At 37.2% G+C, this 13,419-nt stretch overlaps 1 protein-coding gene across 2 annotated transcripts in view; it reads left to right on the top strand.

Moving 5' to 3' along the window:
- Positions 1–13,419, top strand: part of stxbp6 (syntaxin binding protein 6 (amisyn)) — a 67,240-nt gene that overhangs the window by 45,866 nt on the left and 7,955 nt on the right. Inside the window, exons 3-5 of one of the 2 annotated variants that reach the window (XM_025901001.1) lie at positions 4,690–4,820; positions 4,987–5,152; positions 8,538–13,419. The exon at positions 8,538–13,419 is cut by the window's right edge and continues 1,203 nt beyond it. In XM_025901001.1, the coding sequence (XP_025756786.1) occupies positions 4,690–4,820; positions 4,987–5,152; positions 8,538–8,647 (407 nt within the window). In that variant the 3' untranslated portion in view covers positions 8,648–13,419. The remainder of the gene's footprint in view (positions 1–4,689; positions 4,821–4,986; positions 5,153–8,537) is intronic. The other variant, XM_003442941.5, reaches the window with a different exon arrangement.

Genomic DNA, 13,419 nt, shown 5'->3' with positions numbered 1-13,419 from the left:
GATCTGTTATGTCGTTGCAGCCTGTGCCAGAACACCTCCTCATGCTCACATTTCTATATTAACAACCACAACTGGGGTTGTGTTTCCTTGAAGTTAAGTTGCTTCCAGGAATTTTTCCTCTGATCTCTGCAGTCGGTGAAATGTACAGTACGGGTTTCCCTTCAGGCAGAACTACTTGCACATAGCCAAACACAACAAGGGATCCACTGGAGGAAGTGAAAGCATGTCACCATCAGAGCATGAGAAAATAGTCAGACAGGAACCTCAGCATGGCCTTCCTCTGATAGCCAGCCCACATAGAAACAATGTGTTTGGCAGCTTTTCAGTGGTTGTGGTCATCTCTTGGCTTTTACTTGCATTAGTTAGTCAGGTGTTCTTTGTTCGGTCTCAGCTTGTGATACAAATAATGTTTTAAGGGTGTGACTACTGCAGTAAAAGTGAGAGAAATGGATTACATTACAGATTGTTCATTTTATGTTAAGGAAGGGATAATGTATTCATCCATCTTTGTATTATCACAATAACTCAAACTCAGTGAACAGAATAATTGAGAAACCCAACAGCACCATAACCACTCATCTAAAAAATTCATTTTTTTTAGTTTCATAATCAGCAGAACAGTGATACATGATACTGTACAAAACTTACTCTGACACTGGATATTAAGTATTGATAAAATGGGTTCAACATGCGTCATAAATTCCTTACTTTTTTACTTTGCTAAAGTGTGCTGTTCTCCAGAGTTGGTGTCTAAGTGAATATATTTATTATGAGAGCAGTTTAAAGTTAATTTATTACAAGAAGCTTCAGTATAGGTTTTCTTCGTCCTTGATTGCTATTTCAATAACGCCAGCTCTTCGAGCTTTCCGTAATTGTTTTAATATTCCAGGGAGCCACTCAGACAAGGTGGGAGTCAACAGCTGAATATGAAATTGATTTGAGAGGCTCAAAGGTGTCTGGCAGTTTGATTAAGATCTCTGTGTTGATGCCTTGACAATTTAGCTCCATGGCCTTGAGACAGCGGCTCTCTTTCACACATTCACTGATGCATTTCAGTAGTTCGGTCACATTGCAATGTCATCGTATAGTGAAAAAGGTACTTAGGCAAACAGTGCCACCCAATTAAATTTGCTGTAATTTTTTCCCCTCTTCATGTGAACCAGGGATGATTAAGTATGCATTTGGTGTGCATTTCTCATGTGACATATCATTTTTTTCTGTGTTTTTCTAATCCTGGAGTTAGTGTGATTACTTTGAAAGCAGCCTGACTAGAAAAGCCAGTGATTTGTCAGTGTATATGCTAATGCAAGAGTGTGTCAGTCAGAGCTGCTCAGGCTTGAGGGGTCGTACTCATTCATATACATGATTTTATTTTTATCATCGCTTGTGTTCTACGCAGTATGCTGTGGGTGCAGAAATTTACAACCAATGAGCCTTGACATCAGTGGCTGCTTCAGTATATTGTAAAGCTACTGTTGGTGTATGTGTTTGGTGTATTTTCAGCATGTTGCATTCGCCTGCTGTGACTGACTGTTCAGCTTTGAGTCAGAATACATTTTGTAAAAAGGATTTCTAGTCACATTTTTTTTTTTTTTTTTTTTGTAGAGCTTGGCATCTTCATCTAAATAAAGGGACAGATCGTGCTTAACATTTGATAGATTAGTAATTTGTCAATCTTGAGCCAACCTTAATTTCTTTGTATTTTGCATCCAAAATTCAAGCTTAATAAAGGCCAAAAAAAAATAATCTTTCGAACATTGGCTCATTTTCAGTCCAGTCCTTGTAACTCCACTTAACACTGACCTGTGAACCATTCAAGCATAAAAAAGGCACCTAACTTAAGGGGGATGGACCAGTGTTGTGTTCACATAATAACAGAAAAATTGACCAATTTTAAACTGTATCTATAGCAAAAACACATAATTTGTTCACATTTCTTTGGTTAAATCTATGAAAAATGACAATAACAGCAAAACATTTTTACACTAACAAAGTTATTCTGAAAGATCTGTTGGCCAAAAACTTAAATATCTCTGCAGGGTGTCCTTAAACAAAATTTAAAATTGACGAAACTGTGAAAATGAAAGCGAACAGAAGAAGTGGCAGGCCTGAAAACCTATTTACAGCAGGTGAACAGGAGTCATACTGTTGAGAAATGAGAAAAATATAGCAAAGACCTGACCCAGGACCTGAGAGATGCATGTGATGCTGCATGGGGAAATAATGAAATTGATTAAATTAGAAATTCAGAAGAGATTTTTATTGTCATGCAATGCTATCTGTAAAATATCTGCTTGGCTTCATTTTTCATCATGGCAATGAGCCCGAACAGACTGCCAGTGCAGTAAGTGAGTACCTGGATAAAAAAAACACACAGTGGAACACTATAAGGTAATGCATTGACCTCCCCATTGACTCTATTGACCTCCCCAGACTTCAACATTATCGAATCATTGTGGGATCATCTTAAGCGAGAAAGGAACAAAAGGTACCTAACATCCAAAGAAGAGCTCTGAAGGTCCATCAAGAAGCCTGAAGAACTATTCCTGAAGACTCCCTAAAGAAATTAAAAGAACACTTTCCTAAGAGAGTTCAGGCTGTGTTGAAAGCATTTAAACCAAATATTCACTTTCAAATTCAATGCCATTGAATCTTTGCCCAATACACTGTATTTCAGTATATGTTTCACATTTCAATATATCATTGCACCTTTCCCATTTTCCAGCAGAGCACAGAGAAATGAAGAGTGGCTTAAGATTTTTGCACAGTATTAATCAAAATGCTGAAAAGATAAGGATAACCCACTTTTCCCCATTTTAAGATGGATATAAATTTGAAATTAAATTATTATTTTTTTTAAAAAGGACATTTGAATTAATTCAGAAAAGAATAATCAGATTCATTGATAATAGAAAATAAGGATTAGTTCCTGCGCCCATGACGAGTAGGCCATTTTCTACAATTTGTACTTGATAATTTTGAGGAGAGTAGTGGCTCTGTATTATATCCCATCATCTGCCACCAGTGTAAGTAAAAGATAAATTATTCTTGCTGGGGAGTGAATGACCTTAGTTTCTGCATTTCTACCCTTCAGCACATTGGTTCATTACACCCAGCCTGTCGTCTGCTTCATGAAATTTTCTGCTTTCGAGAGCTCCTATTAGCCTTCACTGTGACACAAGACAGATGTGATCATTCTGTTCATCTGTTAATCATGGTTGTGATTGTCTGTCTGATTGAAATTCTCAAAGAAAAGATGAGAAAGGTGATGTAGGAAAGAAGAAGAAATGCTTGTCTTCCTCTATCTGTCTGTTCCACCCGGGACAGCAACTCAAGTATTAACTGCAGCTGTCTAAATGGATACACAAAACATATCCAAACATCTCTCATCTCATGGGAGTTTGCTTACTGACCTGACATTCAGCCCTACATTTATTTTCCATTTCCAGAAACGGGTGTGGAAAATCTTTCAAAAAGTGAACCGGAACAACAGGGAAACTGGAACAGCATAGTCTTGTTTTTTTTGTTTTTTTAAAGAAGTGTGGGGTAAAAACTGGAGAGAATGCAGAGAAAGTGACCCACACACTTCCATCTCTCTGACATGACACAATGGAGGATGTGAGAGAGCGGAAGCAGACGTTTGCTGGCTGGGTTAAAAAAGCAGCACAGGAGCAATTGTCCCTGAGAATGACACAGAGCTCCAAAATACGGTCACATCATCAGCAGTAAAAGCTTCTAGTTTGAACATTTTGTCCAAACTAAAAAATCTGGCGGTCTTATTCTCAAACGCCAACACACAGTTAAACACAGAAGTGCAATATAAACATATGTACTGCAATGCTTGGATAGCTGGAGGGGAAGCTGAGGACAGAATGTCATCACCGGAGTTTGAGTAAAGCCTTAGTCATATATACTAAACTACACATAAAATACCTGAAAGAATATGCTATCAACCAGCTGGCAACTAACTCTGATTTGTACAGAGTAAAGTTACTGATTAAAAATCCCCAGCACCTAATAACCACTTTTAGATTATATTTTATTCATTTGTCTTTGGCGAGTTGTTTAAAAGCAATGCCCCCCTCACTCCACCCCCACCGAGCTCATATTATGTCTTTCAATTAGTTTTGGTCAGCAGTGCAGTGGAAGAAATACATCACATCAGTGCAGAGACCGGAGCTTTGTCCCACACTGTGTTTTCTGGTGACAGATACAATATAGCCAAGTCTTTATGTTTTTCAAAGTAGTGTAGTAAAAAATATGGTGTTATATTGTTAGAGCACGACAGAAACTTATAGCACAGTTTATTGTATATAAGATTACTGCACACAGATTGGTATGAATGATAAAAAAAAGCCATGTTTACAGGGCGTATCTGTTCAGGGTTAGGCTGTGTCTTCTAATAGGAAATGTTTATCATGGTCTCTGTTGCTGTTGGCTCTAGAAGCGAAATAATCATTGTTAATGGATCCCTTTGTTTCTGCCGCCTACAGAAAGGAAGCTCGTGACTTTTGCTTGACTAATATTCCACATGTGATGACCTGAGCTGTCCAATTTTCCTAATCAAAACTTGTCTGGGAATCATGTGCACGGGGTCTACAAGTTACACAGAAACATAATCTGAAATTTAATGTTGTTTTAATTATTGCTTCATTAGGCCTTACTCTTGTTTGGCTTTTGTTTCTACAGTGACGAATAAGAAACCATCCCATGTTTCAATCACAAAGGTGAAGCAGTTCCAAGGATCATCTGCCTTTGTAAAAAGGTCACAGTGGACAATTGACCAGCTACGGCAGGTCAACGGCATTGACCCCAACAAAGTATGTAATTTCCCTTCTCCTTTCCCAGTGAACACAAGTATTGCTAATTCAAAGCATGCTGATAATGTACTCCATTCTCAATTTTGTCATGGTTTCTTCTTGTTCCTTTTCCCTTACTGCACACTCTCACTTCTTTTTGGTGTCTCCCTTTCACTTCTGTTTCAAGGACTGTCCGGAGTTTGACCTGATGTTCGATAATGCTTTCGATCAGTGGGTTGCTGGTTCATCAGGGGAGAAGTGCACCTTTATCCAGATTCTCCACCACACCTGCCAGCGTTACAGCTCAGCGCGGAAGCCAGAGTTTGTCAACTGTCAGTCCAAACTGCTAGGGGGTAAGACGAGAAAAAAAAAAAAACCCTTTTCAAAATCCACTGGCTCTACAGCGCCAGACTCGCTGCTGTCATGCTGTGCTGTAAGCCAGTCTGAATCTAATTACGTATGATGACAAACAGCACCTGGTGTGTATGAAAATGCATGCTTATTCCTCGTACACAGCATCTGTTGGGTGCTCTGCTGACGTGAGGTCAAAGAGGATGTCCAACGAAATATATCAGTTTTGACTCAAAGCATCTGACACAGATCAGCTGGTTTTACAGCACATATAAACACCCACTACAACACTAAATAATAATTTTCCCTATTTTAACACATTTCACTGTGTGCCTGATGGGAATCATTGTTTTTGAATGATTTTTACCCTTTAAAATAACTCTGACACTGGTATTGAATCAGTGAGCAAACACTCAACTGAACGCTAACCTCTGTTTTTTAAAAAGTCTATTTCATGCCCAACTAACAAGCAAAGAGATGCTGATCAAACGAGTCATTGCATAATCAGCTGCCAAATGTTTTCACCATACTTGGTAATTTCCCTGCTGTAAGAGGTTTGTTTACTGTAGGTGGGTTGTGGTGATGGTAACAATGCAGCATCCTGGGTGGCTTAATCAGATATTGATCTGTTTTTGCCTCCAAGTTTCATCTTTGAGAACTGCTCAGCCTATTGTATTATTCATAGAAATATTTATGAAAACGCATTCCCCAGCTGACCCGTGTGTTGTGTCCTCCTGCACAACCCATATAGAAATCTGCTACCGGAAATAGATATTTCTGAAAACCAGGACTTTGATTTTGAATCTTATGAAAAATCTATAAATAATAATGACTGAGAGTGCCTGTGATTTGGGGTTTTCCTTATGTACGTCGCCTCATGATATGAAAGGGCCAGTTTTGTGAATTTGTAAGTTAAAAGATAAAAAGTGTTATCGGACATATAGTAGAATGTAGGGACTAAAGACTGAAATATAAATTATGTGTATAATGACACTGTAGTTAATTTCAGATTTGCATTGTTCCCATTTTTCTTACTGTGCGTGGGAGCCTATCATCTATTCATTGATGATAAACCTGCCAGTTCTTCTCAGTATTGTTATATTGCCATGACTTTCCTCCTACTCTGTAATATATGCTCATATTTAGCCCTCTCAAATGAACACGGTGCGTACTATAGCCTCTGTATGTGTAGGTGGGAAGGTAGTGGTGTACCAAAGAGCACTAACCCAGGGTTCATAGAGTAGGATGCATTATATACTGCAAATGTTGCATATCAAATACACGCTTTTGGTGTTTTAGAAAATTACAAGGCCCTCTAGCATTGATTTTACCATACAAAGTTTAAGAAATCTGAGCAGTGTAGCTTGGTCATGATATAAATAGTTGTAATAAAGTTTTATTTCAAATACAATTTTGTACATGCCAGACTAGTAGCTGTAAAAGAAGCTAATGACCAATCTGATATGTAACCATAATCTCTAGAGGAAGCTTTGGCATGATGGATTAAAAACTTCACCATAGCAGGATGAACAAAGAGGATACTACCAGTCCTGTCCACTCCAGTTTAAGTCTCACACCAGTGCAAAACAAAAATCATGACGCTGCTCAGGTGTGGGACCATAACTGTGGGAGACTAACTACAGCAATACCCGAGATGGCAGAGTCCTATAAAGACAAAGGTAGAAATGTGAGGAAGAAAATTCAAGTGTTGCTAGTAGCTGGCAGCAATCAAGCTACAAAGGAGTGCAGGAAAAATATATTGATTTGCATTCCTGCAGATGGTGTGATGTGCTGTCATTAAAGATGGCAAAAGTAAAGCATGATATTAATGCATAGTAAAAAAAATTAAAAAAATAAAATTGCAGGGTGTTTTCTCATGCATACCCCTAATGTAAAAGGTAATGTCAGGTTGTGTTTGAGCATTGTTTAACGTCTTCTTGATGCTGCTTACATGACACTACAAAAGGTTATTGAAAGTAATATCAGATGTAAATACTGCTTATCCATGCAGTGCCTTTTAACACAACCATCATTTCAAATGATGTTTAGTCTGATATATGATGTAGTGATGAATTAAAGTGAAAGATTTCATATCATGATCTGTTTACATTTGTAATTATTTTTAAATATTTGTTATTTAGATCTCGAGCAACTTTGAACCTTACCCTGTGTGTATGTTTATATTTTTGTTAGATATTTTATATTCTTTTTCTTTTCTTCCTGTCTTTTTTAAAAGGGTTCTCTCAGAACATTATGGTTCAGATGCACGGGCATATGTTTTTGATCCTTGATGAAGCATGTAATCGGTGCAGAAATAAAAGCAGCCAGTGTGCTAATTGAGTTGTTATCAGTGCTGAGTTGGGCTGTTGCCCACATTGTTATACGATGTTGAACTCCAATTCCCACCTGTCTAACTGGCATGTATTCGTGAGTTGATTCTAAATGAATTTTGCTTCTCCTGTTTTTGCACTTAATGTTTAATGATTTCCGTTAATGAGAAATGATGGGTTAAGACTTTAATAGCAAGATGCGAACACCCGGTATCGTTATCTCCTACTTCTCAAAATGTTTTCACCCAAAAAACCAAGCGTATATTTTTATGAGAACGAATGGAAATCCTTTGCAATTACCCTAATGCAGTTTCGGGTCAGTATTTCTTCAACATTTGCAGAGTTCAAACCTAATGCTTCCTCTAGTATGACCTTTGCACTTCAAACAGTGTTAGGCATTCATGCATAAAAAGGTTCAGTGTCAGAGCTGTTGTGTTGCAGAGGGCAAGTTCCATACAGAAGAGTTTTAGCCACACATCTTAACCCTGAAACTGTTCACAGAGATGCATGAAACTGTCAACGTTTCTTTGTCTTTTGTTTGCCCTGTGTCAGTATTTTCTGACTGAGCCATGATTCACACAAACAGTTTTTCCTCGAAAAGACCAGACTGACAGTAATTTGAATTTTTACGCCTTAATTGTAGCCAGGGGCACGGAGTTTTTCCAGCTTGGGCTGCTAATAATTACGAAGTACAAATGTTTTTGTGTCATTAGTTTAGGCAAATTTGTGTTAGTCTATAATTGTGACTTGGACAAACATCAGACCACATTTTATGGCTCATTAATGATCAGTGCTGAAAACATTTGTAATTCCAAAGTGTTTCCAAACCTTTTCGTTAAACTTTATTTCTTCAACACAAAATACATTTTATACAGGATTAATTGTGTGACCCATTTATACATAATCAAACTCTAACTGCAATACAGTTTATTAAAAAAGAACTGAACACTTGTGTACTTAACACATAATTTAATAACCCAATCCCTCTCGTCCAATTCCAAACTGCGTGTTTTAAACAACAAAGCTGATCATGACTTTTGATATTCTCTTGTCACAGAAGGCCAAGATCTAGGTTCAGTCATTTTCCGTTGCAAGGTCTTTTTGAACAGAAGGAGGAAAGAATTTGTTTCACATCAAGGTCATCTGCTAAGACGAGGTAAGCGCTAAATTAAAAGCCCCCTTCCCCTTATAGTTGAATAACTTAATAATAACTCCACCCAATTCTAGATATGACCTAGACCTCAGAAAAGTTATATCTATGAATCAGTGATGAGTTCCACTTATCACCAGACTTGAGGAACGACAGTATTTTGTCTTTCTCCCATCACCTGTAACCGGTCATGGCTGATGGCTGCTCAGGAAGGAGCAGGAGGTTTCATGAAGGTTTCTTCATGTAAAAAAGGGAGTTTTTCCTTCCCACCGTTGCCAAGTGATCGCTCAAAGGGGGTCGTTACCATATAAAGGCTCCTGTTGGTCTCCTTGGTCCCATGTCTACACAGTAGGAGTGCATTTTCATGTTGTTGCTAATAACTGAACAGATGGGTACAAATTGAAGTAATTTATCTTAGGTGTACACTTTGATTAAGTATTGATAAATGTGATTAAAAAAACATTTTCCTGCTCATAAAACTGCAACGTTTTTCATAAAAAAAATTTTTTTTTAAACTAACCCAAAAAACCACACCCAGTCAGGAAAGAGATGTGTTGATTTGCAAAAACTATTCCCTCCTAGGGGAGGGTTATTGGAAATCGGGCCAAACCCCGCCAGCAAATTGCTTCTTAAAGCACAGCAGTGCCACTAAATTCACTCAAGAGTCAAGGATTCATTTTTTTTCAGTAATTTATCGTCCCTCTGCTGTAGTTACACTTTGAAATCTGACTACAATAAATTGTTCATTCAGACAGGAATTAACTCACTTAAAGCTGTACAGAGAGCCATGCTTTATACGTTTTAAGTGAGTACAAGGACATTTCTTTCAGTGGCATGTGTCCCTGTATGAGATGTGCATTACTGGAAGGGATTTTGAGTTTATATCCAAAGGTTATATGAGTTATGTTCACTGTCCTTGGCCCCTCTGACAAACTGTGTACATGGTCACTAATGAAAACTGTGCAGAGGTGCAGTATGTGTATTAAAAAAAAAATCATTACAACATGTTGGCTTTTTTGATTTGTTTGAAATTGTTTTTCTTTGAAACAGGGCTCACTGATGAGGTGATATACTTGAACAGCATATAGAAAACATGAGCTTTTTTGGAAGTTGAACAAAATATTAACATTTTTTTATGAAAAAAGAAAGCACACCCCCTGACCTCAGCCCCTTTACCAGAAAACACATTGCAGGTGTAATTGCCTGCAAGGTGTTTTCTGGTAAAGGGGTTATTGATGAAACTTTGATAGTGCTGATAATGAAATGTTTGAAGCGTTGCTTGTATACACTGCCCACAACATTGCAGTCTGAGCATTTGTGTAAGCCATTCCATAACACATCACATCTTTTTGGTCATTCACATCAAATTGAAAGGTCCACTTCCACATTAATTTAAAGTTTGGGAAACCTTTGGCACATATTCATAGTTTTAATGAAGTATTGATAACTCAGTGCTATAATTTGATGCAGTGAAGTAATCCCAAACCCTGCTACTTCAATTGGTATGAGGTTCTCCTGAAAAGCTGTCTTTAGTTTACTCCAAGCTGTGGCCAGTATATTTAAATAAAAGGTCCTTGGCTGTACCAGTATGTCCAATGTCAAACTAATTTTATTCAGACTTTCTTTTTAGACTACAAAGACTTTTCCCTTGCAAATCTCATAATGAAATTTGGGAGTTCTTTAGAGACAAGTAGTCTGTTTTTCGGCATACACAGCCCCTTTTTGCCTTAGAGATTCCTTTAGATCACAGTATGATGACACCAGTCACGTTGGTAGCAAAGATAACAGCACACTCTGGATGTCAAATGTTGAAATAAGACAGGTTCCCTAGGTTGGTCCCTATGGAGATGCTAATCTTCTGCACCTAATCTTGTAACCCTCACTCTAATATGGATGGAAGGATTTGGTTGTGATAAATGGGCAGGGGTTGCTTCAATTTTTCTGTTCAAAAAGAAAAAATCATTTAAATTATAAAAATGTAAAATCTCAGATTTATGAGCGTTTTGTTGGAGAATGTCAGAAAAGCCAACAGTTTTCATATGATGCATTTCTGTTTTTTCAAGAGTGTAAATAACAATCTGGTGTTCAAGGGTAGTACAATGACAAAGTGCTTCTTCCTTAATTGTTTCCTCAGTATAGTCTCCACTCCTGTGAAGCATATTACAAATTAACATTTAAGCTTAGTAAAGACTGTAATCATGGAAATTATGGCTGGTAATGCATTGTGTGATGCTAACATTAATCTGCTGATTAATGCCGCTGCGAGTAGGCAGTTCATGAATACCTAGTAGCTATTTTTCTGTCAGTGCTGGCGCAGCTCTGTGGTACATTTAGGATTTAGTACTTTGCTGAAGACTTTTTAAACAGCTTAACGGTGACTAACCTAAAGGCCAACTGTTCAAAAAAAAGGTCAGCCCTTTGCCTTCATGAAAATAAGTTGTGAGTAGAGTCCTATTTTTTTCTGACTGGTTAAACAAGGAATTGAAAGCATCATTCAGGGTTCACATCCCAGAAGTAATGTGCACATCTGTAGCATGCATAAATACCAGTAATAAGATCATTTTTCTTAAACTCATGGAGTTGATCACAAAATTAAGAGAACATAATTGAGTTTACGTAGGTTGAAATAAATATTGTGTGACTCTAAACAACTTAAGGTTCTGAATGCTGGAGAATAAAAAAAAAAAAAAAGCAGAAAATTTTGGAACTTGAAATAAAGTGATGTTATTTGATGTGCAGGGTATCCAGTATGTATTTTATTGTAAGTAAGTGCTGCCTGAGGTGGGTGGGAAGTCGGGTACAGATACTTAAAGGAGCTGGAGGGAGTGAGTATGCTTGATTAAATGGAGATTTGGGGGTGAAAATCTAATAGAAGAAAGTAATTTGACTATGGGGAAAAGGTGCAGGACGAATGTGTGGAAAAGTGATTGGATTAAAAAAGAAACTGGATAACTGACTATAGAGAAATAATAAGTGTACATCTGGAGCCAAGGGGATGTGCCCTTCCTGTTTGAACCTCAGCTATATTTTCATTATGCTGCGGTGGGTAATGTCAAGATTTGCATTAATTAAACTGCAGCAGGGGGGGTTTATCTTGGAGTAGGAGCAGCATAGCTGTGCCTTTAGGCTCCTAGGAAGTCTGTTAGCTGTTTTATGATTTTCATCCATCATTTTGTACATCATTCTTTTGTGTCTAAATCATTTGGAATGAGGGCTTTGCCTGCCATGCTCATTTTCTACACAAGAAATGTAACCTTTGGGGAATACACTGACACGTATTAAGACATTGTTTGACTGATCCACATATAGAAGAATGTAAAGTATTTAATGTTTGGAGCATTTTTCTATTTCTTGGAAGCTTTACTTACTCTGTTTAAAGCTTCTTTTTGGTGCCTTTGGCCTTTTCAATCTATTTAGCTCTGATTTATTTCTCTCCACTGGTACAAACACACACACACACACACAGACATCCATAAAACTCTTTTTAATCCCAAAAAATAAATTGAAAAGTGTCCTTTTATCACAAAAACATTAAAATTGTTAATACATTCAGTTTAACATAAAACGTTATCAGAAAATTGCAGTTACAATACAAAAATGCATTTTATACTCATTTAGCATCCTTTACTCACATCCTTGTTTACCTTGTTTTACCTTTTTGTTTTAATTTTTAAAAACAGGAATAAAGGATAATATTGGTATCGGAGTTATAGTTTTGTATTATCTAAATGGTTGTATTTTGTATTTTCTTCTGGTTGTTGTTGGTTTTTTTCAGTTTAATTTCAGGTACTTTCTAGAATGGGTTTGCTCATTTCAGTTTGAAGATGTTTCACCTTAGTTTAGTTTCAGTGCTACTTTTGAATGTTTTGTGGTATTTTTAGATTTGGGCAGATAGAATGAATGCTGTATTACAATACAAATGTAATACATTTTGAAGATTCAGTCATGCAACATCTCTAGTTCCAAGGATCTTCTTCAAGCAGGTGTGATACAGAAATGACCAAATTAGTAAAACTGAAGGTATTTGCTGTTTCTGTTCTTATTTTAATGTTGTGAGTACACAATATTGTTTACGTTTTTTTAAATCTGCTTTTTACTTTTCTTTGGATTAGTGAAAAAAAACCAAATTCACATATTACTTTGTTTTGGTAATTGTGATTAACGTAATAGAAAAATGCAAAGAAGCTCTATATAAGATGAAAATGGGTTATTCTGTACTTCAGAGTCAAAATGCTGGTGATGTAGGTGAAACTAAGCATTAAGCATTGGCTGCACTTACCAACATCCTTGACAGTACATTTTATATTTGCATGAATAACGCCAGCCTCATTCATAATATCTCATTGGAGCTGTTATGCGCACGCTAATGCGTAACAAATGATTGCAAAACATTCTCTCCCCTAAATCACCCGCACACACATTATCCCCTACAGCTTTATTCTAACAGACTGACCGCCAGAAATATTAAAAGCACTCCAGCATGGATCTTTTGTGTCCAATCTTATCAATCCCATGTACTGTAATAGTAAATGTGACTTGGCTGTCAGCATCTTGTGAAGTGTATCTGACATGCTCTTGTTGATAACTATCAGGTTATTTTCTTTGCCTCACAGCAGCGCAGGCTGTAATCTGCTGCTTACAGACAAAGTGGAAAAGGAAGGGTTGACTTTGAATTATCCCACCACCCCACACCCCACTTCCTTGTTATGTTTGCCTTTGCTTGTAGTTTTTATTTTTCTAGAATATTTTGCCAGCAAACAGCTTGCCTTTTTTTAGCCTCCATTGTTTG

Source organism: Oreochromis niloticus, linkage group LG19 (assembly GCF_001858045.2).
Source record: "Oreochromis niloticus isolate F11D_XX linkage group LG19, O_niloticus_UMD_NMBU, whole genome shotgun sequence".
Lineage (NCBI taxonomy): Eukaryota > Metazoa > Chordata > Actinopteri > Cichliformes > Cichlidae > Oreochromis > Oreochromis niloticus.
The sequence above is the reverse complement of the archived record's forward strand: the minus strand, read 5'-3'. Positions and strand labels throughout refer to the sequence as shown.